Source organism: Onychostoma macrolepis, chromosome 03 (assembly GCF_012432095.1).
Source record: "Onychostoma macrolepis isolate SWU-2019 chromosome 03, ASM1243209v1, whole genome shotgun sequence".
In the NCBI taxonomy this organism is placed as follows: Eukaryota; Metazoa; Chordata; class Actinopteri; order Cypriniformes; family Cyprinidae; genus Onychostoma; species Onychostoma macrolepis.
The window spans coordinates 17,105,514-17,130,894 of NC_081157.1; the positions used below are offsets into that span (position 1 = coordinate 17,105,514).

A 25,381-nucleotide genomic window follows, 5' to 3' on the forward strand; every position below is an offset into this window, starting at 1 on the left:
ATTATAGTATAATTATAGTATAGATGCAGCACATCTGTATCCTGGAGTTTGCGTTTTATTACAAGTCTGTACAATGATCCCTATATATATATATATATATACACACTTCATAACTATTATTTTAAATGTTCTACCATGTCAAACAAACTTAATTCTCATAATAAAAAAACAGCTATTATATTTTTCTTTCCTTAATATAAATGTACATGTGCTCGTCCAATGGCAAAATGACAGAGTGACAAGTAAACACTTTAAAACTTAACATACACAAAACAAATCATAACTAAAAATGACAATTTAGGTGGGAAATGACAGACGAGAAGCAAAACAAAACTGCAGATGTGCGGAAGAGTTCTCAGACCAGCAGTCTCTCGATGGCCATCTGCACCGACTGAATCTGAGGCTTGAGCTGAGAGCCTTCCTTAATGGTGACCGAGGTGGCGACGACGGGCCGGGACACCCCGCACGCGCGGCCCAAGGCCTGCTTGGAGCGCACAAACACGTACGGGACGTTCTTGTCCTCACACAGCAGAGGCAGATGAAGGATGATCTCCAGAGGCTCAGCATCGGCAGCCATCACGATGAACTCCGCAATGCCACGGTTCAGGGTTTTAGTGGCTGGAACAAATCCACAAGAAAATTAAATCGCATCCCGTGCAGCCAGACTTCTGATGGGTCTACAATCACAGTTCCTAGTATGTTTATAACCTACCTTCATTGGCCCCTTTTCTCAGTTGTTTGTAATTGGCCGCTTGTTGAACCAAGTCTAGGATGGTTTTGGCGAGCGTGGCATCAGCTAGAGGATAAGCTTTAGGATTCACGTCTGGTTCAGCCTGGAAGAGACCAGCATTTATGAAGTCAAAGACAATACAGACTACAAGCGTGAATTAATACATCAACATGTGCCTCTATGCGTCCCAACAGTTCTGTTTGCTACAATTAACCTTAACTAATCTGCATGAAAACGGGAGATCTCTACACTGACTATAGACAAACATATGAGGTGCTACATGAATATCGTATAAACATATATGGCTCAAAACAAACCAGCGGCTGCTGTAAACCATGTTACATGTGTCGCACGTGGGTTGATTTACTGAGTTACATTCATGAAATACATTAAAACGCCACGAGTTTTTAACCAAGACATTTTAAACCAAGAAAACTACTTATAACCACCACGAGTGTAAAATCATCCCATAAAAACCAACCATACAAATGAAAACAGCAGCACGTGTTGAACGGATAGACACAGGCACGCACTACACACATTCTGTCTAATCGACATCTAACCGCTAGATAAAAACTGTGATTATTATGAAACACATATTTACCATTTTTGCAAGCTGTGGTTTAGATGTCTGTAGAGATAAACGCAAGAAGTCCTCTCGGCGTGTGCTTCACGGAGGACAAGCGGCCCGCTGCGGAGTTTAAAGTTAAACGGGCGTAATAACAGCTCGTGCTGCTGCTGCTGCTGCTGGCGCGTCGACGGACGTCATCAGAACGAGACCGCGAGATCAGACGATTTGAAGCGACGCAGTTCAAAGTGTGTCTTATGTTTCGTCTCATTGGGTCTCTTTATTGAACGGAAAATTGATTTGCTAGAAGAAAAAAAAAAAGTGTGGTTGTTACCACAGAAATATCACCTTTGAAATAAAATGAAAGAAGTTTATTATAAGCGTATTCACAGATTTTATCCAGCAAATCATTATTTACAAAAATTTAATGAACATGAGGAAACTGCCTTACACTTATTTTGGCACTGTACATACTCAGTTACACTATGGTGTAAGGTCCGAAAATATTATTAGCGAAAATATTCAGTGTTTAAGACTTTCTTCACTCCTTTGGGAAAATGTACTCTTTGGCTTTACTGACTATCCAAGAGGAACGGTACTTTTACTTAATTATTTTACTTATTCTGTTGACCAAATTTCACATTCATAAGTGTATATATACCAATAAAAAACTTAATGTTATGGTTTTGTTGACTGAAATATGTATATAGGCTATATTGACAGTATCAGAGACTCTGTGAATAAGAAAGCTGTAAATACTTTGAAAGTTTGTGAACTTTACAATATATTTAATTGATTTTATATATACGTACACGTGTGTGTGTGTGTGTGTGTGTGTGTGTGTGTGTGTGTGTGTGTGTGTGTGTGTGTGTGTGTTTGTTTGTTTTTTTTAACGTTCCTTTATGACTGTAAAATTTGGGCAAAATTATAAGTAAATTAAAAATAAAAGTATTTTTCATCCTCTTTAGTACATTCAGTGAGGCCAAAAAGTAGGCTACATTTCCCCACAAAGCAGTTTTGAACACTAAATATTTTCATTGACATATTTCTGTATCTCTAGATACTGTATCTAGATTTAGATCTAGATTTTAAAAAATGCATTGACATGTCTTGCTCTTTCCTAGTATACGCCTCATGACATGCTTGGGTCTCCTCGCTCTACGATAGCAGCGGAGTCAACGGAGAGCGAGCAATTTATGCCCGTATTTTGTGCAGTTTACTGTTGCAATAACCCGCGCAGATACCAGATCGCGTGGGATTACCTTTCACAAGTAAGATTGAACAATAATTTTGGTTATTTTACCATTTATAATATTATGTCATCGTAACTAACGTTACTTACGTGTAACATTATTACAGCAGGAACTGGTACTCTCTCTCATTGTCTCTTGCTGTTTTTCTTTCTGTTCTTCAACGTTCAGAGGATGTGTTCTTACTCGGGGACATCATTTCATGCTTGTGTCAAGTGGTCAGTGGCGCCTGCAGGTGTACGGCTGGACGCACTGTGTGTACCACGAGCGCTCAGACTGACCTGAGATTTGCCCCGCAAACATTTCAGCAGTAGATTATAGCCGTATTTCTATCGACTATCTACCCGTAAAATTTATAGTGAAAAGTTCTTTAAAATCATCTGGATTAAAGTAATTTTTACAGCTGTTTTTAAAGCATTTTGCTGCATGGATAAAAAAATAGGCTAATAAATAATTCACATATCATGCAGACAAAATTTCGTTGCAGAAAACCCTTTAAATGTTAAGGAATTAAGAGCAGAGCAACGTAAAAATCAGAAAAAATATAATCGGGCCTGTTTTAGGCTTTTCCTTATTTTTATATTTTAGACGGTGATGAAAAATGACTTGCCATCTCCTCATTGGACGAGCCTTTAGAGAGAAATGCATCTTTACGGATTACATAATGAAAGAGTTTTTGTTTTCGATTTGAATTATTTCGTTTTAAAGTAGTAATTTAAAGCTTTCTATAGATATATTTATCATATTTGTGACTCAATTCGTTTCAGTTCATCATTGTGAAGCGCTCCTGTTCAAGACGAGACGGCAAGCGCTGTTTTCCTGTTTTCCTATTTATTTTAATAAAAGCACAATGTTTTTTTATATTGTGAATGCACACAAATAAAAGTAGACCCTTTACAGTTCCAAATGATGTATAACTCTTACCTTTATGAGCAAACATTATGGCGTATTTTAAGTTGTTTCCACTATTATTTTAAGTTCTTTTCACACGTGTGTGTGTGTGTGTTTGAGTGTGTGCGTGAGAGACAGAGAGAGAGAGAAATAAATTCAAATGAACAATCAAACTTGTTTTTTTATTAAAATATAAAATTCATTCATTTATCAATATGCCATAGCCTACCATATGTCTTTGTTAAAGAGCATAATACAAAGTCTTTTAGCATGAAAGCACGTATTTTTTAATGTGTGACAGCGTCTAAATCTAAAAAACTAAATCTCTGCAGTTTGTAACAAACCAAACCGTGTGAAAATCCGGTAAAAATTCGGGGAGTTATGATTATTGTAGTTGGGGATACACATTCCTCAGTAGAAATAAATGCTGGAGGGGCGCATTGGAGACCCATCCAAGATGGCGGCCGCGCTGTACGTCAGCTCCAATAGGCAGCGTCAGTCTATGAGGCGTCTACGTATATTATACTATGGTATACGCACTACCGGCACATCCGGGAATTTAACTGTCAATTTCGTTACCGCCCCTTTTTGGGGGAAAACAAACTAGACTTCCCATAGGCTTCAATACAAAATAGCGGCAAAAAGCAACGTCCATACACAGCCGACAGACGTGAATAACTTAAGTAATCACTAGGATTAATCATGTCAAGTAATTATATGTCCACCCTGCCTGCCATAGAGCGTGAAAGATACATCCATAAACTTAATTTGGTCAATTTAAAAACTCATTATCCCAGCGTCAAATTGGTGTAACAACCCCACCCAGTGGCCAGAGGTGTCTTGCCGGACATTTACTCGTACCTAATCTAATCACCAGGTAAACCAGTGAATGATTTTACTTCATTTGAAAGTAAACATCTTTAAATGTATATATTATGTCCTTATATTTAGAGTACTGAGTGCACTTTTCTGTCCAGCCATACAACTAGCCTGGCTTCGCTTTCGATAGCATCATCCGTAATACATAATATTTCCATAACAGCAAGATATGGATGATGGTGGCAGGTAGCCTGGGCTAAATTTGGGTTTTTACAAACATTATTGGTGCACCCAACCACACAACAACTCTTTGGCATGTTGTAAGGTTAGTCCACTTCCTCGATCCGATGCTGTATGGCGGTTTGTTTTCCCCCAAAAGTGGGCGTGAACCTGTTCAGAGACATTCTATGACGTTGCGCCGGTTGTGAGTATTAATATTAAACAGCGCGTCGTTCCGGTGTGTCGCGTCAAGGCGCAGTGGATTGTGGGTAGGTCTTCGGATCGGCCATAACTGTCTTTCCCAGCGACTGAAGGAGAGACGCGGAGTCATGACGGGGTTCAGAGGTTTCTCTCATCTCTCCGTGAGTCCTCTTTCTCTCAGTCTGCGCTGCTTTCTCCTCTCTATTCACATGTCGTGTTTCAAATACATACGAGCCTCTTAGGGTCACTAGAAACGTCTCGACGCGGGGCTTCAGGCTAATGTTGCTAGTGTCGTTTATGAGCCGGTGTTTGACACCCAGCTGCTGTAAACTTTCCTCTGGACGCTGGAAAACCTCAAATAAACGCCAGTCATTCAGAGGGACCCCAGAGGCGTCTGTTCTGGGGAATCCCGGTGGCTCTTCCGGTGGTGGTTGTTTGTAAATCCCCTGCGCTGGTGTGTTTCTGTGATGAAGGTCATGGCATAGTGGACTGTACCTTCACACATGTGACCCTTTGAACCCGGTCTCTGTCCAGGATGAGACGCTCAGATTAAACACAGCATGCTTCTCATGTCATTGAAAACCTGTGAATGTCAGAGAGATTTAAAGTCGTGATTTCCAGGTTTGGGGAAGTCTACATTGATAAGTAAATAAAGTAAAGTTTGGGTGTTTATATAGTGAATTTAAAGAATTTCACTATTCTGTTTGAGGGCAGTCTTTATCCAGTAATCCCATATGACTGAAAAAAATTAATTGGTGGGAAATTTGTACTGCGGTCCACCTTTTTCCTACGCCCCATGACGCTTTGTGCAAATTTTGGGAATAACTTCCATTTACACTGCAAACAATCAGCAAAAGGTTCGCTCCATGAACGCAATAATAAACATTTTCAAAAACTGGGTACAATGAGGTGGCATTATTTTACTCACCCTTCAACCATCGATTGTTAAAAGGACACTTAAAAGTGAAAAAGCATTAACAAATTACTTTCAACATACCATGAATAACGCCTAAAGATCCTCCTTGTATCCTCAATATTACAGACGTATTAAATTATTATAGTCAATATAGTAAGAGACCTGGAAAGAGATTTGAGGAGAAAAATTAAAGATTTTTAGTGCATTCCAGGGAATTATTCATGGTTTATATCGTAAATTAAATCGGGAGCAGACCACAAATACACAGTATATGTTGTCTTCTTTCATTTAGCTCTTACAGCAGAATACAAAGGAAAAATGAAAATAATCAGGAGGAAAATAATGCAGCAGGCTGAAAAGAACTTTTCTATAGATATTTGATGCTGTTATATCACGTCACATTAATATACCAAATGTAACGTTATTCTCCTGACTTCTGGAAATAGAAAGTTAATGATAATTTCCAGCCCATTCAGTCAAAATGACAGATAACGGTTATTTAGCGCAGTCTTATGATTTAAAATGATTTGTTGCAGTCTTTTTGAGTGAAACTACCCCCAAACCAGAAGTGCCTGCCATAATTTAAAACACAGCAGGCTCGCTAGGAAAAAGGTGGATATATTTTACAGAAATATCTAGGTGTGATAAACCGCACAACAGGATAAGATTCAAAATAAGGTGATGACTAAGAATTGAAGCTACAGTAAGCCTTCAGATCTCAAACATACAGTGGAGGTATAGCGAAGGGTCTGTCTTTAACATTACAGGGCTCATCTGTTGATCAAATACCTCAGCACCACCCACAATGCGTTTTTCGTACTTATCGTATTCGTCATCCTTTCCTATCAAAACGCTTGCTACGGATGCGAAAACGCAGAAAATGGAACCTGGTCTGATTTTTTTTTTAATTTTTTATGACGGACGAAAGTTTCGGAGGCAGTGTGTAAACGTGATTGACACAACATGAGGTCGTATTTATTTTTCAACGTGCGAATATTTTGGATTCGGTGTGCAATGGCCTTTAGTCTTGAGACCCTGTTTACTCACATAGAGTGTTTTTGACAGAGACGATGTTACGCCGTCGCCAGGAGGAGCGAGGCACTGACTGAACCTCTGGTCACCCGAAAACCTGCAGCAGCACCAGCCCTCACTCCCCAGGACGTCCAGGTAATGGAAATGGATGTATAATGTTATGCTTTCAGTTCAAATCACTGCTTAAACCCACTACTTTTACTTACTTAATACCGTTTTCTGTAGGTGTCCAAGCTTCCCAACGGTCTTCTCGTCGCCTCTCTGGAGAACTACTCGCCCATCTCTAAAATCGGTGTGTTCGTGAAAGCCGGCAGTCGCTATGAGACTGCAGAAAACCTGGTGTCACTCACATCCTGCGATTAGCAAGCAATCTAGTATGTTCAGGGCAATTAGAAATAGTTTTAATAAACATATAATCAAACAAGTTAACTACTTGTTATCTGAATTTGATGTTTTTTTGGTAGGTTTTGTAGTAATGAATCTGTGCTGTGTTTCAGACCACTAAAGGTGCGTCAGCATTCAGGATCTGTCGGGGTCTGGAGGCAGTGGGCGCCAGTTTGAGGTCAGTTTCATATTTATACATGACTGCTTTGAAACACATTATGTATTGCACTCTCAAACATTTCTCTCAACATTATTTTAATTTTTTTAGTGTGACGTCATCGAGGGAGCACATGGTCTATTCTCTGGACTGTCTAAGGGATGATTTGTGAGTATCTCTGTAGTAAATGAGCTGTAGTAATAAAGATAACAAACTCACTGCAGACTCACAAAAATTCTCACTATTAACTATGACTTTTGTCCTAAATACTGCTTATTAATAGTTATTATTAAAAGTTTAGGATCTAAAATATGGTCTTGCAGAATAGTGTACTAATAAACATACTAATAATGTGCTTTATACGTACTAATAAACAGCCAATATGCTAGTAATATATGCATGATAATAAGCAACTAGTTAATAGTGAGAATTGGTCTTTAATATAAAGTGTTACCTAAGACCCGATGTACATAAAACACACTACAGTTAAAAGGTTTGGGGTCTGTAATTCATAATAATTCATACCTTATTTCAGTTAGAATGCATTAAATTAATCAAAAGTAACAGTTGAGGCTTTTCCATTGTTACAAAGATTTCTATTTCAAATATTGATCAAAGAATCGTAAGAAATGTATCATGGTTTCAGCAAAAATATTAAGTAGTAAAAACCGTTTTCAGCATTGGTAATAGTAAGAAATGTTTGTTGAGCAGCAAATTAGCATATCAGAATGATTTCTGAAGGATCATGTGACACTGAAGATTGGAGTAATGATGCTTGATTCAAAGTAATAAATGACATTTTAACATATTCATATTAAAAATTGCGATTTTAATTATTCAGATTTGAAAATGAAATGGGAATTGTGTGCATTGTGAATGTGTTTCCTGTGCAGTGACGGCGTCATAGAGTACCTGGTCAATGTGAGCACTGCTCCTGACTTCAGACCCTGGGAGCTGTCTGACCTCTCGGCGAGGGTCAAGATAGACAAGGCCGTGGCGGACCAGAGTCCACAGATTGGTACATTACACCCATTCATATAAATGAATGTGAAGACTCTGCTCTGCAGCATCTGGTGCTGATATGAGGTGTTTTGTCTCTCACAGGTGTTCTGGAGAAGCTGCATGAAGCTGCATATAAGAACGCTTTATCCAACTCTCTGTACTGTCCAGACCACATGGTGGGGAAGTTTAGTGTTGATGTTGTAAGTGACTGACAGCAGCTTCTGATCATTTCACAATTCTGTCTCATAATGTTACCTTATTTAAGCTGAGCCATATATGCAAACACATCTCTTTCTGTTTTTACATTCTAGCTGCAGCAGTTCTTTGCCAGTAATTACACCAGTGCAAGAATGGCCCTCGTTGGATTAGGTAAGTCTTTGTCATGAATTTGCATAGAGCACTGCAATGATCACGTAATTTTGAAGGCCAACCTGGAAGTTTGCATCGCCCTCGTTACCTCAACAAAATCTCAGTAGGATTTTTCCATTGGCTTTTAGGTGATTGTAGAAAGTAAGCTCCATGACCGGCAAAAGTTTATGATTCTTACATGTTTTTTCAACATGATAATCTTCACAAATGAACACAAATGAATTTTGAAGCTTCAGTAAAATTGGCAGAAATAAAAAGCTAAACGGAGGCTAAAAACAAACTGCACCGTGGCTGAATGACTTCAACTTCACCATCACTAAGCTTTAACAACACTTTCAGTCTTGGTTTTGATTTGCATTAGAATAGTTTGCAAGAGCACAACTATAGAAAACAAGGCTATGAAAGCGGACTAATGAGTAGATGGGTTTGCCTGCTTGGTTATTACCGGTATGTTTTATGATGTAGCATAAAATGTAAAAAAATATTTTGATCTTGTGTTGTTCACCACAGACCTTATTTCAGGCATTTAACCAAAGAAAAAAAAAAATATTGACTTTAGGACTATGGAGCCAGAACTTGTTTCCAGGTTTTGGCCTACAAAAATTCTTGCAGCACTCTGTTATGTTGCTGGGCTGAGCAAGATATCAAGAATTTATGGTATATTTGTGAGGTTTTGTTGGCCTTATAAAATTAAACACCGTTTTGATAGTGATTCTAAGGCATTTTTTCTTTGGCAAGTTAACTTTCCTAATAACTGTACCAGTGGGCAAGTTTAAAATGGGTGAATCTGATGTCCAGGTCACATTGCTCTCCAAAAAGTTATTAAATGAAATAAATAAATTTTAGACATTATTTTTATGAATATAAGTGCAAAATTTTATTCTTTTTAAGTAGATTTTCACTTTATTTTATGTCTTGCATTATGTTTATCATGTCTTTAATATACTTAAATCTACTTGGTCAAGATTTGGTTGGTCTGGTTGCTCTACTTGAAGTAAAAAATAGCCTTTCATGTAGTTTAGTGCATCACTTTAATGTAGCTGTCTTACTCAGGGCTGTCTGTGTGACTGTCTCCTGTTAGACGTGATCATGTTGAATCTCTGTTTGTGAAGGCGTCAGTCATGCTGCTCTGAAGAAGGTTGGCGAGCAGTTCTTCAGTACCCATGCAGGGACAGGTGCACCAGGGTCTAAAGCCGTTTACCGCGGCGGTGAGTACACCGACACTGCATGACGCATACAGGGAGATGAACTGATGAAATGTCTGATCTGTGTCTGTAATGAAGGTAAAACTTTATGCAAATTATTAGTTTTTAGTTCAATTTTAAAAAAGCAATCCATTCTGTAGTCACTGATTCAAACATTTTCCATATAAAATAAAGAAATATGCCACGAGGAGCCATGCGTTATAGTGATTGTACCATAGATGAATTGAGTATTCCAAGATACAAAGCAAAGAAGAGTGTCTAAAACCACATTACCAGTGTTAGAAAAGTTTATATATAAAATGGCAGACACCAATGTTCAATGAATAATTATTCATAATAAAACAAAACCTGTCAAGAACATGTCTGGGTCATATTTTATGGCAAAATTAATAAAAAGCAATATCATATTTTGAATAAAGAGAAAAATATTTATTACCACAATAAGGAATATTATTGATATAAAATTGAATAAAATGATTTTAACTATTTACACGTTGTGGTTATATTTGATATATTGCTTTGAATTTATACTGATTTAAATAGAAATGTCATGTATAAGAACTTTAGTATATGCATTGTAAAAGTATTTTTACTGTAACATCAAAATACTCATAAATCCAAGGCAAACTTTTAAATTTTTTCACACTACTCGAATGCCTTGGATTTATGAGTATTTTGATGATACAAAAGAATCCCGTATCTAAAGAGCACCGATTTATGGACTTTTTACACCCCAGCAGCACTTTTTTGCATAATTTTGCATTTTTTACTTTAAGTAGAATCTAAAGTGTAAAACATATTTGCAAATTTGTCATGAAAAAGTCACGCTACAATAAAACCTAAATGGTCCAAAAATAGGCTTGATTTTCTTTGTTTACGTAATTTTGTGTGTGTGTGTGTGTGTGTGTTTAGACCTTAAAAATATGTACTTTTAAATTTGACCTGGCAGTACTTGACTGATTTGGTGATCATATTGAATGGTGTTTGTGTGCAGGTGAGCTGCGTGTGCAGAGCGGTGGAGATCTGGTGCATGCTCTGCTGGCCTGTGAAGGAGCCGCGGCAGGCTCTGCAGAGGCCAATGCCTTCAGCGTGCTGCAGAGGCTTCTGGGTGCTGGGCCACACGTCAAGAGAGGATCCAACATCACCAGCAAACTCAGCCAGGGCATCGCCAAAGCCACCGCACAGCCGTTTGATGTGAGTACATGTCATCTGCGATCACTTTCCTCGGAGTACGGATGTTTAGATCTCACTACAGCTTAGATGTTTCTGTTTGATCTTCCTCACAGGCCACGGCTTTCAGTGCTACTTACTCTGACTCTGGCCTCTTTGGAGTATATGTCATCTCACAAGCAGACTCAGCCCACGAGGTGAGTGTTCAGGGATAGTTGTTTGATTAAGGACTAGCTCACTCAAAAATGTAAACTCTGATGTTGCTCTAAACCTGTTTGGCATTATTTAAGCTCTTTTTTTCCGTACAGTGACTGTGGTTTTTATTTGTGGATGAACTGTTCCTTTAGTGCTGACAGTGTGATGTGAGTGATTGACATCTGCATTGATCTCTTTCTGTGTGCAGGTGATCAATGCAGCCATGGCACAGGTGACAGCTGTAGCTGAAGGAAGACTTACTGCAGATGACCTCACCAGAGCCAAGTGAGTCTATCAGCACCAGCCAGTCAGCAGATTGAAAGAAACGCCACTGCCAAAGCTTTTAACACCCATAATGCATTCCTATATAAGCAGTGCTTTTTGAATTAATCGGGAAGTATTTCTATAAAACTGTAGGCTACAGTAGACGTTCAGAAATACTGTAAGCGAGTTTGTGCTGCTTTTTATTTGGAGTAATGCCCCTATTATGGGTTATGAAAGGTTCATATTTTGGTTTTGGGAGTCCCCAGCAACAGGTCGACATGCATGCAAGGTCAAAAAACACTTTCATTTTCTTATAATATGCATTAATTTTTTACCTTACTTGCTAAACGGCTCCGAAACGATTCGCTCAACAATTCATTTTTCCAAACCCCTCCCTTGTGTGACGCTAATCTGCAGTGATTGGTCCGATTTCATCTCGCCTGTAATGCCTGATAAAGCAGTGTTTGTGACGGCAGTGCTGCTTTGTGTACGGCGTTACCAGGGAAACAGCGGCACCTAGTGGCAAAGAATGAATTTGCATTTTCATTCAGACCAATGCGAAAAGACCAACAAGTGGGCGGGCAATATGCTATTGTTTCATGTTGATGTCAACATAAAACGGCTTGGGATTCGTTTTAAAAATGACTCGTTTCAATGATTCAGAATCGACTCTTTGTTTTGAGAGACAATAACTTTATATACACGGTGCACTTTCAGATTTAAAACTTTGCAGGATGTTTTCATTCACTTAGAGCTGTGTTACACACTGTCATTTTCAAAAATCCATAATAGGGGCACTTTAGGAAAGTAATTGGTGTCAGTTTTGACGTCATGTTTGTTGTTTCCATCAGTTGAATGAAGGACCTGGTGTTGTGTTTTCAGGACCCAGCTGAAGACCGATTATCTGATGTCTTTGGAGAGTTCAGAAGGTCTGCTGGAGGAGCTGGGAGTTCAGGTTTTGAGCAGCGGCGCCTACAGCTCACCACAGTCTGTGACGGAGAACATCGACTCGGTGACCTCCAGTGACGTTGTCAAAGTAAGTCATTATTAATCATAATAAGTTAAAGTTTAGATTAAAGGGTTAGTTCTTTCAAAAATGAAAATTCTGTCATTAATTACTCACCCTCATGTCGTTCCAAACCCGTAAGACATTTGTTCACCTTCTGAACACAAATGAAGATATTTTTGATGAAATCCAAGAGCTTTCTGACTCTCCGTAGACCTTTAAGGTTTATCAGTCCAATTGAGCCATCAATCCGATTATAAAAGCATTACTAGGTTGCTCATTATACCATTTCGGGGGTCAGGTCCTGGCTTGTGAACCTTTCCCGATCCTGTCCCCCTTTCTACCACTTCGCTTCCTGTCGAACTACTGTCCTATTATCATAAGGCAAAAATGCTAAAAAAAAAAATAAAAGTACCATTCAAAAGTTTGGGGACGGTAATATTTTTAAAAATGTTTTAAAAAAGGCTCTTATACTCAGCAAGGCTGCATTTGATCAAATATACAGTAAAACCAGTAATAGTTTAATCATTTAAAAGAACTATTTTAATAATTTTTCAAAAATGTCATTTATTCCTGATGAAAAGCAAAATTTTCCTTTAGAAATCATTCTAAAATGCTGAATTGCTGCTCAACAAAGATTTATTATCAGTGATGAAAACAGCTGTGCTGTCTTATTTTTTTATTCTTTTAGGATCAAGGTAAAAAGAGAGCATCAGCGAATATTACATTTATATTTATGAGACACATTCATCCAAAGCAGCTTACATTGCATTCAAGTTACACACCTTTTACTTCATGCGTTACCTCAGACTTGAACCCATGGCCATAATGTTGCTAGTGCCATGCTCTGCTGGTTGAGCTACTAATTAATCGTCACAGACATATTTATGAATACTCAATGTTCCCAATAATATTGATTGTTAGCTTACCTCATGAAACTGTTAAAGCAGTAAAAATACAGTAACTGTTGGATGATGTATGACAGCAGAATTCTCTCTATTATTTTCCACAGGCTGCAAAGAAGTTTGTTGAGAGCAAGAAGACCATGTCCTGTTGTGGACATCTGGCAAACACACCATTTGTTGATGAATTGTGAGAGAAAGTCCCAGTCTAAAGTGCACACATTGTGCAGCTGCTTATTTGAGTGTAAAAACATTCTTAAACTTGTATGAATCCCTGACTGCTGTCGACAGTTGTGTTTTGGTCCGTTCATCATGAAGTCTGGTCCTTAGTAACAGTTTACTTGGAGCAGAGGCGTCAGTCTCGTCCATTTCACTGTATATCTGATGTACATTCATTAAAACAAATCTATCTGTGATAAATACTCCTTGTCTGCTTCATCGTTCCCCTGAAGAGTCGTCTGTGGGATCATGGTTTCTGAACCATTGCTTCAGGTAGTTCTTCCATTAGCCTGCAGAGGGAGACAGTGAGCTGCACATTAGGTGCAAGGACAGAAGAAAATAAAAACATTCCCACCTTTTCATTTGTGGTTCTGCTTAAGCAAAGGATATGTATGAATTAAGAAAGAAAGATTTTATACATATTACAATATTAATATACATTTGTAGTTTAGTTTTATAATGCATCTCTAGTCAGGGATCAGTCATAACATACTTTGCTCATAGCTAAACAAAATATTATGTATTTATAATAAGGTTAATTAATTATAGCCTATGGCACTATTGTATGATTTAAACACTAACGCTGCTGTTCATTTGACCATTTCCATTTACCATAATATATAGATTAATTACAATTATTGTATTTCATACATTAGAAAAAAAAAATTATTCAATTCACTTTTTTTTTTTTTTTTTACATTTTCAAATTCAATGAACGTTTTTGTAAGTTATCTCAAATTGTTGTGCTTATAAATAGTAATTGCACATTTTGCATTTAACAAGATTAATAAGAATACGTATTTAAAACAGACGTAAAATAAGCGCTTTTTCATTGTGATCTCAGGTTATTGGACCCCACTGCTCATTCTTAAAATAAATATGTCACGATCCCTTTCTCTGTATTACAGAACACATGTATTGTTCACCGATGCATTTTGAAATCACTGCGTGCATTAAGCGGGTAATTATAGAAGCACTCATGGATGTTGATGATGCCCACACACATCACAGACCCAGACCCCCCCGGTAACCACCCGAAGTCTCGCGAGAGCGACTGAGCGAGATCTCGCAGGCCTGTTGTGTCTGACGAGAGAGAGACGCTGCGTGGGGGTTTTCGCTTGATGTCATTGGGAAAGACGCGAGAGCTGCGTTTACACACCACTGTTTCTCATGCTTCTGCGGCGTCTTGCAGCCCTCTCGGTCCACATACACCCGTTTAACGACCGCTCGCGCGACACAGCGGGATTTTGACGGGTTTTTGAGGAGGATGCGGCGGCGCTCGTGCAGATGCGCGTACAGCTGAGGAGAAAGATGGACCGTAACACCGTCGATGAAAACGGCCCTCTACGGCTCTGAGTCGCTGTCTTAACGCGTTCGCTGTTCAGTTCCCGCAGTCGAGAGCTTCTTCGCGATGGATATGTGGACGGCGAGCGGCAGCAGGCCCTCCGGATGGCAAACAAACCGCGAGGATCTGTAGCCTGCTAAGTTAGCTAGTAACAGAAGAGCCCCGCAGTCAGTCACTATACGAGGAGGATGAGGATGAGCATCAGCCCCGAGCTCGCATCGGGAGGAAGATCAGGCACACAACCTGATCTTTAAGGAGTTTGTTTTGTTCTCCAAGGCTGCTGGACTCCTAGCCATATCGTATCGCGCCGTATCATGCAGTCAGACTCGAGCAGGGACCGTCCTGTTTACTGACTGCTGCTGATAGCCGTAGAGAGATTAGCTCCGTTCTTCACTCCTGTATCAGAGTCCAGGACACCTGAGATGGATAAACTCACCATTATTTCAGGATGTCTCTTTCTGGCTGCGGATATATTTGCCATAGCGAGCATTGCCAATCCGGACTGGATCAACACTGGCGAGTCAGCAGGTGAGAGATGAGATCGGTAACTTTGTATTATAATGTCTTCAGATCTGGGAACAGCGAAGCTGCGAGCTGTGTGCATCTCTAAACAGGCATTTCATGTTCGTAGACCCACTTTTTACCCATCTGTTTTCAAGATTTTGACAAAATAATAATAATTGTTTTCTACTGAGATTGCATTAGATTTTGCGTTGCATAAACTTGCATTAATGTCATTGAGAAACATGATTATATAATGCTGAAAAGATCATTAGTTCACGCGCATTCAGATATCACATGAACCTTTGATTCTTATATATATATATATATATTGTTATTTAATGAAAACAATATTGAGTGTCACTCACATGATTTAAAGTTTCATTTTCAGGCCTTAATACTAAAAATACTCAATATTTTCCATTGTTGCAATATGGCATCTATAGTAAATATGTCTTCTTTTTTTTAGCTCCCAAACATTTTGTTCATGTTATGAAATATGAAACATTTTAATCTAATTGAAATCTAAAATGTGTAGTTATTTTGTCGTAATTTAAGCTCAACTCTTAAATATTGTCAGTCATTTAAAATTAATTTGAGTAAATTCACTGTAAAATCATATTAAAATCATCCAGGGATCTGGAGTGACCAAAAAGGTCATTTTGGCCCATCAAGCATTGCAGTCAAAAATTGCATCGTGATTCTTCTGTAACGTTTAACCACATAACACTGTCATCTGAACACTAACATCACTATATCCAACTTCAAACCTTTAAACAAATGAAGCTCAATACATGCTTAGGTGAAATCATTTTTAGCAGTTCCTCCATGTCTAGATGTTCAACTGCTCTGTTTTGGTTATGTAGCAGTGTTATGTGGCTCTCAGCCTAGCGAGGACACCTACACCGTTATTAAACATTTAAACCCATGACTGTCTTCAGATGTCCATGTGCAAGCGGGCTGTTGATAAACAGCTGCTCTTTGTTCAGCATGCATGACTGCTTAGTAAGTGGGTCAGCAGGGGTTCAAGCACAATCCACTCAATTCAGCAAGAATCGCTGGCCTTGTGTTGTTTTCTTACACGTCAAATGCTCCAGCAGTGAATCAGGTGCTAAAACAAGCAGCCATATGAACATATTCCTTTGTGTCTTTCCTCAGCCATCCAGCGAAAGGAGTTTTAGCACATGCTTCCTATCCAATTCATTTAGGCCACTTGTCTGAGGCTTTCTTATTGTCTGGAGTAGGCATTGTTGTTCCATGGTGTGTGTGTGTGTATGTATATATATATATATATATATATAATATACACACACACACTGAAAAAAATAAGTTAAATTTACTTTTAAATTTACTAAATTTAAATACGGAACTAAGTAAAATCTACTTAACTAAGTCATCTAAAATTAGTAAAGGAAATAAGTAAATTTAACATGGCCAGGTAGAGTTTGATGAGTAATTTCTACTTAATTATTTTAAGTTTACCCTGCAATACTCAAGTACATTTCACTCAGACACGGTGGTGAACTTTACTCAAACAACATAGCACTGGAAAAAAAAAAAAAATGCTTATAAAGCATGTGGTTAAGTTACAAGCACGTATGTAAACAAGTAGACTGTTCGTTATTCATTTTAAGGTAATATGTTGACTCATTATAGTTATTAACTGAATGAACACAGAGACCTGAATACTTGGCACATGATACACGATGGTGGTGACAATCAGTGAATGGTGTCTGAGTATGAATGGGTCATTTTGATTAGAAAATGAACTCCAGATGTCACAAAACAGCAAGTTACTTAACCTAACAACAAAAGCAAACACAAAACAGTTTAAATACATCTCGAAAACAGCAAAAAAAAAAATTATTAAATTATTCATGCCCAAGTGCATGATGGGAACAACAGGATCATGACGTTGATATTTCCTTAATATTTGTAAAAATAACAAACAATTCCAAGTAAAATATACTTATAAGTTCAAACTTTAAATTCTACAAGCTTAAATTGAGTACTAATATTGAATTTACTCTTTATTTAAATTCTTGCCTGAACTAAATTATTTAATGTAGAAATTACATTTGTTTTCTGTAGTATTTACTTCAGTATTTTATCAGTGCACACACACACACTTGTTTCATAAAGTAAATTAATCAGACATTAAGATCCACTGTATTATTTGATATTATTTAAATGACAATTTAGCACATTGCACAACACCCCCCACCCACACTAAATTCTCATTACTGTAATGTATTCAGGTGTTTGCTTTACATTTGAGTTTCATTTTGTTTTGTAGTACTCATTCTCAGTGATGATTCTCATTAGAGATTTCAAAATAAGAGTTACACAACACACTGTCATCTTGCAGTCCTTTTTAATACTGTTATGAAAGTAGATGATGGATCACACACACTCAGAGATCTTAGACTTAATATTATATGCAATATGTACGTTACTGTATGCGCTATGTATGATTTTTTGCATTATTTAAATGCCAGTTATTTGGAGGTTTATATAGCCTATAGAGGGTCAGATAGATGCAAAGAAGACGTAGGTAAAACCGAATTAGAATAGAGGATGCTAGAGTTAGAGGGTCAAATAAAGATGGAAGAGATGTGTTTTTAGCCGTTTCTTGAAGATGACTAAGGCTCGGATTGAGTTGGGAAGGTCATTCCACCAGGAGGGAACAGTTCATGTAAAAGTCTGTGAAAGTGATCTTGTGCCTCTTTGGGATGCAGCACAATAATGCATCGTTCACTTGCAGAACGCAAGCTTCTAGAGGCACATAGGTCCGAAGTAGTGAATTTAGGTAAAGGGGTGCAGAGCCAGTGGTATTGTTGTTGTTGTTATTATTATTATTATTGGGTGCATTTTTTTAACGTTTTGTATGAATCACTTACTGAAACATAATGCCCTTATCAAAGAAGGACTTGATGAAAACAATACTGTAAAGCCCTCATAGATGAATTGTTTGTCTGTTTATTTGTTTGTGTGTCAGATTGTTCTTTTAGCTGCCAAATGAAGAATTTAGAGTTCATTGTTTAATACGTGACTGCATGCAATTCCGTAAACTGAATGGATTCCTTTGTGAGCCATTGTCAGATTGTTTCCTTCCTGTGAATGGTAAAATCATTAAAGTGTTTGTAGAGTCCCTGCCCTGTCTTTGATGTGGTCTATGACCAGAATGAGGCAGAATAATTGGCTGATGAGACATTGTTTGGGCTCTTTCAGAGAAATTGTCTTTGATCTACTTCTGGATATTTTGACTAAATGGTTGAAGGGTTTTCTTCCTGTCATTATTTGTTTATTTTTCCCTGTGTTGATAGGCACACAAAGACATTTTCACACAGTTCAAGAAAGGTTGTCTTTTTTGTTTGCTATTATTATGCTTATAGTTTTTTGAATCAAATAAAACCCTAACTTCGATTATTCAACTTTGGCACTTAATTTGTCTCACACCAATTGTGCTACAGATATAGTTCGCTCAATACAATTAAAAATTTCTTCACTTTGCAAGATTTTATCAGCTGTTTGGACTCTCATTCTGACGGCACCCATTCACTTCAGTTCTCCACATCTGTTCCGAAGAAGAAATCATATACATGTTAGATGGCCTGAGAGTGATTACATTGTCATTAGATTTTCTCTTTTATGAACTGTTCCTTTAATGATACCTCAAATCTTGTTGCTTGTTGCAAACGATTAGACTTGCAACAAATTTCACCTGGTGGACTATATAAAGGGTGGTAAGAATCCCTTACTTGCTTTGAGGGAGGGACACAAGCATATATAGAGAGACTAAAATATCAGACATTTATAAAGGAGGCTTTATTTGGCGTGGCCTAGAAAGCAACCACATACCAGCATGTTAAAACTCTCAGAACACCGTAGTAACAGTATAGCAACACCTTGCCATTGTGAAAGCAAGATCTCCACAGACTGAGTCAACCTGCAGAGACTTTGAAAATGCTTGCCTTTTAAATTCCCCTGGATTTCACATTTACAACATCAGCAGGGTGAAGAACAACAGCAGCAGAGTAATTTAGATGTTCAAAATGATATATATATATATATATGGCATATATACCTATAAGTCTGTGCTCGTATACACATGAGATTATCAGCATTGGCTTGTAATTAGCCCTGACTTTTACTAAATGAAAAACTAGGCAGAAAATGTAGTAACATTTTATTCTTTCATGTAACTTGAAAGTATGGTCTAACATGCCTTCTCACCTTGTCAGGCCTGTCAGTAAGGGCAATTAAACCTCACTTCCCTGTTGCTCTCATCTCAGACTCATTATGCTGTTTGACAGGAATGTGGCCATCCAGACAGACACCCAGTCTGTCCCCTCAAACCCTAGCTGAAAAAAAAAAGGAAATCTTTTTGATTGGCATTTACTGCTCCGATTCACATCTGCGGTGCCAGTGAGACAGCTGTAAGGATGGTATGTTTGCATTTGTTCACTTTTTCAAAAGAACGCTACAGTTCACAGGCAGGAGTCATGGCAAAGACAGGAAATTATGCAGCGGAGACCTTCAAGCTCAACCCGTGACTGAGAACCCAAGAGCTTGCAGGGACAAAACACGAGTTGGTGGTCATGACATTTACAAAATGAAAAAAGCCCTCAGAGCCTTTTATTCCCAGAGAAACACTCGGAGTGAGAGGAATGATTAATTTGGCTCACTGTCTCCGTGTGACAGCCTACAGTACTCATTTCACTCTCCAGGCAGGGAGCTGATTGTTTGGAGCTTGTTTTAGAGGTGTCGACGGCATTTTTAACAGTACTGTTTCTGTTTGCAGAAAAATAAGCGCCCGACTAGAAATGCCACTTCCTCCCACTGTTTCTGAAGCACTTGCTCATGCAGAATTCTGACTCGTGGACAAAATATGAAAGTGTATTTTAAACTGGAGGATGTTTGCAGAACTTTTTACTTGATGTTGGCACAGTCCTTGAAGTGGCAGATGCCATTTTTGCCTCATGTGAAAGTGTTGATAGCTTTTAGTATTAACAAGTTGTCAGAGGCAAATTTACAGCATGGTGCTTTATTTTAAATTATACTATTAAGTTAAAATCCCATATAGGTCTTTTGACATGCATTTTCACAAACGCTTGACATGAACCACCTGCTATTTAAGAAAAGGTGTTACATAAAGTGCAACTGAAAGGAGGACCAAAGTACTTAATTTAAAGGTAGAGTAGGCGATTTTGGAAAGGCTAGCAATAGCAAGCTAGCATTGTCAAGTCAAGTCACCTTTATTTATATAGCGCTTTTAACAATACAGATTGTGTCAAAGCACTTAACAGTATCAAATTAGAGGATAGTGTCAGTAATGTATAATGATAAGATTAAACACTCAATTTTCAGTTAAAGGCATTTCATTATTGAATTCAGAGATGTCATTGTATAGCTCAGTTTAGTTTGAATAGTATCTGTAATCAAATCGACGATAATCGCTAGAAATGAATGTTCCCAACTGAGCAAGCCATTGAAAGCATAAGTGTGTCAAGCTGCTGTTGAAATGGAGTCTCCCAAAGGTTACCAGTGTTTACCGCTTTATCTCTCAGTGAAATGCAAACAGTGCCCACTTATTGTGAGAAAAACCCCTCACTCATAGCTTCTTCACCAGTGGCATGTAGCTTATGAGTATTTTTCAATTAAAGGTAGGGTAGACTAGGGCTGTGCAATTAATCGCGTGCGATTGTCACGCGCATCTTATCAGTAAAGCTGGTTCCGTAATTGGCATTAAATCGCCATCACCTGCTCTCCGATGGAGCGGCGTTTAATACACAGAGCCGTAGTTCACTGACAAGCTATGCAATATCGCGTTCAAAATCGCAGATGAATCGCATTCGATTTTGAACGCGATTTTCAAATTCGTGATCTTGGTGTCACATTTTACAAGAAAAGATCATTGTCTGTTTTGCTTACGTCTATAGACCTTTCACTTTTTAAGACTAAAACAAAAGATGGATTCATTGTTATTCTTAATTAAAAAGCACAACAACAATAAAACAGTAGGCTAACAAACTAGCTTGCGTAACATTTATGGCATAGGATACATCACATGCTGTATTATATACAGACTAATAAATGACAGAATGTTTAGCAAACACTGAGGAATCAAATAAATAATAATATTTAAAAAAAATTAAGGAAAGCCTCCATAGCGTAACTTCAGGTAAACAGCAAAGATAACAAGCTTTTCAAAACAAAAACAAAAAGAGAAGTAAAACTAAACTGGCTGTCGCTGACAGGACTTGCATGTTTTTTTTTTTTTCTACAAGAACACCAACATGTTCACCTTCTCTGGTTTAAGAAGCGGCCTTTTACTTTAGCATGAAAACCAAATCCTCCGTTGCGCTCCATCCGTGGCGCGCACCTTCGTGCTCGTGCTGACGCGGCGAGTATAAACCAGGCTCTTTACGTAATCAGTGAAATCTGACTCCTGCTACAATGTGCCGCGGCTCTGCAGCGCGCGCTGTATGAAGCAGGCACTTTGGAGCTGTGCGACCACGGCAAATTTTTACTCGCACATTCTCAAAAAATGGTCGCAGTCTAGAGCCCTGCCAAATATTTAGTGAACAAGCATGCGAAATGGGCAGACCATTAGTAGATTTTTGTGAATGCCCAGCGTTCCGGTTCTGCGAAAACCCGTGGAGCTTTCTTAAGGCTCAGATTCCATGTGGACCTGGTTATTTTGTCCAGTTCATTGTAATTCGTTGAGCTACATACTGAGGAGCTCTTAGGAAGAGGTTTTTATGAAAAGGACTGACGTGCTCTCAGCAATGCTTATCCGAATACATGAAAGGAATAATAAGCGACTGAAAGAGACAGACCTCTTGAAAAGTGATGAGGCCGGTCTGTTTATGCCACTGACTCATGGCTGCTTGAGAAAATAAAGCCCATCTCGCTGACTCAGTTCAACCTGCAGCAAGCATTTCTAGAGTCTTGCTGCTCCAAGATTGACCGTATTTATTTCCTTATTTAATGTTCTGGCTTTATAGTTTATAACTAGTGCTACTTTTTTGATAATACAGTTTTATTTTAAATGTAATTTAAAGCTGCTGAGATGTATACCTGTATTATAAAATGACACACACACACAAAAACTACTTAAAGGGTTACTCCACCCCAAAATGAAAATTTTGTCATTAATCTTAGCCCCATGTCGTTCCAAACCCGTAAAAGCTTCGTTCGTCTTCAGAACACAATTGAAGATATTTTTGATGAAAACCGGGAGGCTTGTGACTGTCCCATTGACTGCCAAACAATTTTCACTGTCTTGGCCCAGAAAAGTATGAAAGACGTCGTCAGAGTAGTCCATCTGCCATCAGTGGTTCAACCGTAACGTTATGAAGCTACTTTTTGTAGAATACTTGTTGTACGCAAAAAAAAACAAAAATAACAAATTTATTCAACAATTCGTCTCCTCTGGTTCAGCGTAGCGCCATTTTGGTGAATCCCCGCTGGACGCAAAGTGCATACGCTCTTCTTCATACACTTTCTACGTGTATTTACGCTTTGATTTGAACGCAAATAGCGTATCCGTTATGCGGCTGACACAGAAGAGCGTACGCACTTTGCGTCCAGCGGGGATTCACCAAAATGGCGCTACGCTGAACCAGAGGAGACGAATTGTTGAATAAATTCGTTATTTTTGTTTTTTTTGGCGTACAAAACGTATTCTCGTAGCTTCATAATGTTACTGTTGAACCACTGATGGCAGATGGACTACTCTGATGACGTCTTTCATACTTTTCTGGGCCAAGACAGTGAAAATTGTTCGGCAGTCAATGGGACAGTCACAAGCCTCCCGGTTTTCATCCAAAATATCTTAAATTGTGTTCTAAAGACGAACGAAGCTTTTATGGGTTTGGAACGACATGGGGGTATGTGATTAGTTACACAATTTTCATTTTGGGGTGGAGTAACCCTTTAATTCTAAAAAAAAAAAAAAAAAACACATGAAAAAACGTTTTGCATTACCTTTGAATGATATTCACTAATACTAACCAATACTTTCCTCTGTACTCTTAAGCAGCGTTTTAGATCTAATCTAATCTAGTCCTGCATTTTTATTCTGATACAAACATTTCAACAGCTTAACAGACTGGCTACAATGCTCAGTGCTCTTTAGTCGCTCTTTAGAGGGCAAACACAAATACGCATGGTACTGTATGAACTGCATGCCAATCAGCAGTACCAAATAGAGTTAGTACTTGGTTCTACTGGTGATGCATAAAGTCTTATTTCGTCACATTTTAACAATTTCAGGATCCACTTGGTACTTTTGACAACACTATGCATGATATACAGAGGTTGGACAAAATAATATGAAAATCCATTATTAAAGTGATTAATAACATTTGTGCAGGCTACAGTGGGGGGGGAAATCCTGTGATTTTATTCTCTTATGCTTTTGGTGTCTGTAGTGTCTAGTTTGTGTATCAGTGTAGTTATCTAGTTTGTTCTACAAGCCATGGGTGACTTGTTAGACTTCTAAAAATGGGTAAATCATGGAAGCCCGTTTAGCTGTTTAGAGGACTTGCAAAGCCAACATCTATGAAAGAGCTACATTTGCTCAAAGTTTAATCACAGACACCACTGTCAAAATGCAAAAAATACAGTGTCAAAATAATAGAACCTGGACAGTTGGAGCACCAAAATGAATTTCAACATCTGCCCTGGCCAGACAAGTCACTTGACTTGAATATTGAATACAAACTAATGTGGGCAGTTTTGAAGAGGAGAGTGACGCCCGTTTCACACCAAGCGTGAGCTTCGCGGCAGCGTCACGTCAGCGTAACTACAGCGTCACTGCAGCGTCAGACTCGCCAGAGTATTCACACTGGAAGCGTTTGTTCAGCGTCACAGCAGCGGCTCCAAAGCGACATATTTCTTTACGAAGACAACTATAAATTTGTTTTTAGAAGTTGGTCAGTTATAAACTTTTTTGTTTATGGAAGTTTTGAAGTCTTGGGGATTCGCTTGTAAATGGTAAACAACAAAAACAGCTCCTGTCATGATGTTTCAGTCATACTCAAATATAGAAAGTGCTGTTTATACTGTTTTTTTATTAATTTTTTTAATAATATATACTTTTACCCATAATCTCCATTTCTTATAGAAGCTGTCAATAATGAATGAATAATTTCTTATGTAGGCCTACTGTATATAGCCTACTCCATTGTAATTTACGATCCTGAGCAAGATGAATTGTTCGTTGTGAGTTTGATAAAATGCTTTAAGTTATAATTTTCTTATGGCGATTAAAAATGAAAAAAGTTAAAATGGGTAAATCTTCTATACATATTTTTGATTGTTCATTTTCTTTCCTGACATACTCCAATTCGTCTTAAAACACACTAGACATGCTTATTCTGTCATTTCTGTGCATTTTTAGCACGTTTTGTGTGAGATCATATTTATTTTGTCCATCAAAAGTGTGCTGTCACTTTAATTGAGCGTGAGCGGCGCAGCAAAAATAGACTCGGTGCCGAAACCATCGCTGCAGCGCTGCTCACGCGACGCTCCTGCTCCCGGTGTGAATGCACTCATTTGTTAACATGGGCGCCGAAAAAAATACGCGCTGCTCACGCGCCGCTCACGCTTGCGGTGTGAAACGGGCGTGAGAGGCAGATTCCCTCCACCAGCATCTCTACAGCAATTGGCAGATGTTCTGACATTCAACTGAAGACTGTTCAGATGTCGTACGAATCAGTTGTTAGAAGGTTGGAAGCTCTATTAGGGCGCTTTCGCACTAGCACTTGTGGTGCGCATTCGGGTGCACACCCGCGAACCATACCCGAGTCTGCTTAAAAAGGGTTGTCTGGGGTACAGTTCGCTGCTGATGTGAATGCAATCGTACCAAATCACGGAAATGAACCGCAGTTCGGATCCAAATAAAATATGAACGCAGTCCAGCGGAGGGAGGGGGGAGCAATCGAACTCTGGTTCGGACCAGGCAATCAAACCAAGTGTGAAAGCACTCTTAAAGGCAAGTGGTGGCCAAACGATTTTATAAAGAAAT

The 25,381-nt window shown here is 38.5% G+C and overlaps 3 protein-coding genes across 3 annotated transcripts in view; 2 read left to right on the top strand and 1 right to left on the bottom strand.

Annotated features, from left to right (window-relative positions):
* Positions 1–39: 39 nt before the first annotated feature.
* Positions 40–1,527, bottom strand: snu13a (SNU13 homolog, small nuclear ribonucleoprotein a (U4/U6.U5)). The gene is made up of 3 exons (XM_058770591.1): positions 1,335–1,527; positions 713–833; positions 40–618 (listed from the first exon to the last, which is right to left on the bottom strand). The coding sequence occupies exons 1-3, from the start codon at positions 1,335–1,337 to the stop codon at positions 356–358; spliced, it is 387 nt and encodes a 128-aa protein (XP_058626574.1). The 5' UTR covers positions 1,338–1,527; the 3' UTR covers positions 40–355.
* Positions 1,528–4,683: 3,156 nt separating this feature from the next.
* On the top strand, positions 4,684–13,702 carry LOC131538050 (cytochrome b-c1 complex subunit 2, mitochondrial). Its single transcript, XM_058771846.1, is given in 15 exon segments — positions 4,684–4,839; positions 6,660–6,761; positions 6,852–6,960; positions 6,963–7,000; positions 7,124–7,188; positions 7,279–7,335; positions 8,061–8,185; positions 8,272–8,369; positions 8,481–8,538; positions 9,651–9,746; positions 10,738–10,937; positions 11,030–11,110; positions 11,317–11,393; positions 12,255–12,408; positions 13,391–13,702. Coding segments are annotated over 15 exon segments (1,377 nt in total). The 5' UTR covers positions 4,684–4,806; the 3' UTR covers positions 13,475–13,702.
* An 816-nt stretch (positions 13,703–14,518) lies between these two features.
* mosmoa (modulator of smoothened a) overlaps positions 14,519–25,381 on the top strand; it is a 31,763-nt gene continuing 20,900 nt past the window's right edge. The window contains exon 1 of the mRNA XM_058771521.1: positions 14,519–15,372. Within this exon, the coding sequence (XP_058627504.1) occupies positions 15,267–15,372 (106 nt within the window). The 5' untranslated portion in view covers positions 14,519–15,266. The remainder of the gene's footprint in view (positions 15,373–25,381) is intronic.

What these genes read in the sequence shown, in the direction of transcription:
- snu13a (XM_058770591.1), bottom strand. An exon ending in GAGAAAAGGGGCCAATGAAG is followed by an intron (nt 619 to 712) that starts GTAGGTTATAAA and finishes GATTTGTTCCAG; the next exon opens with CCACTAAAACCCTGAACCGT.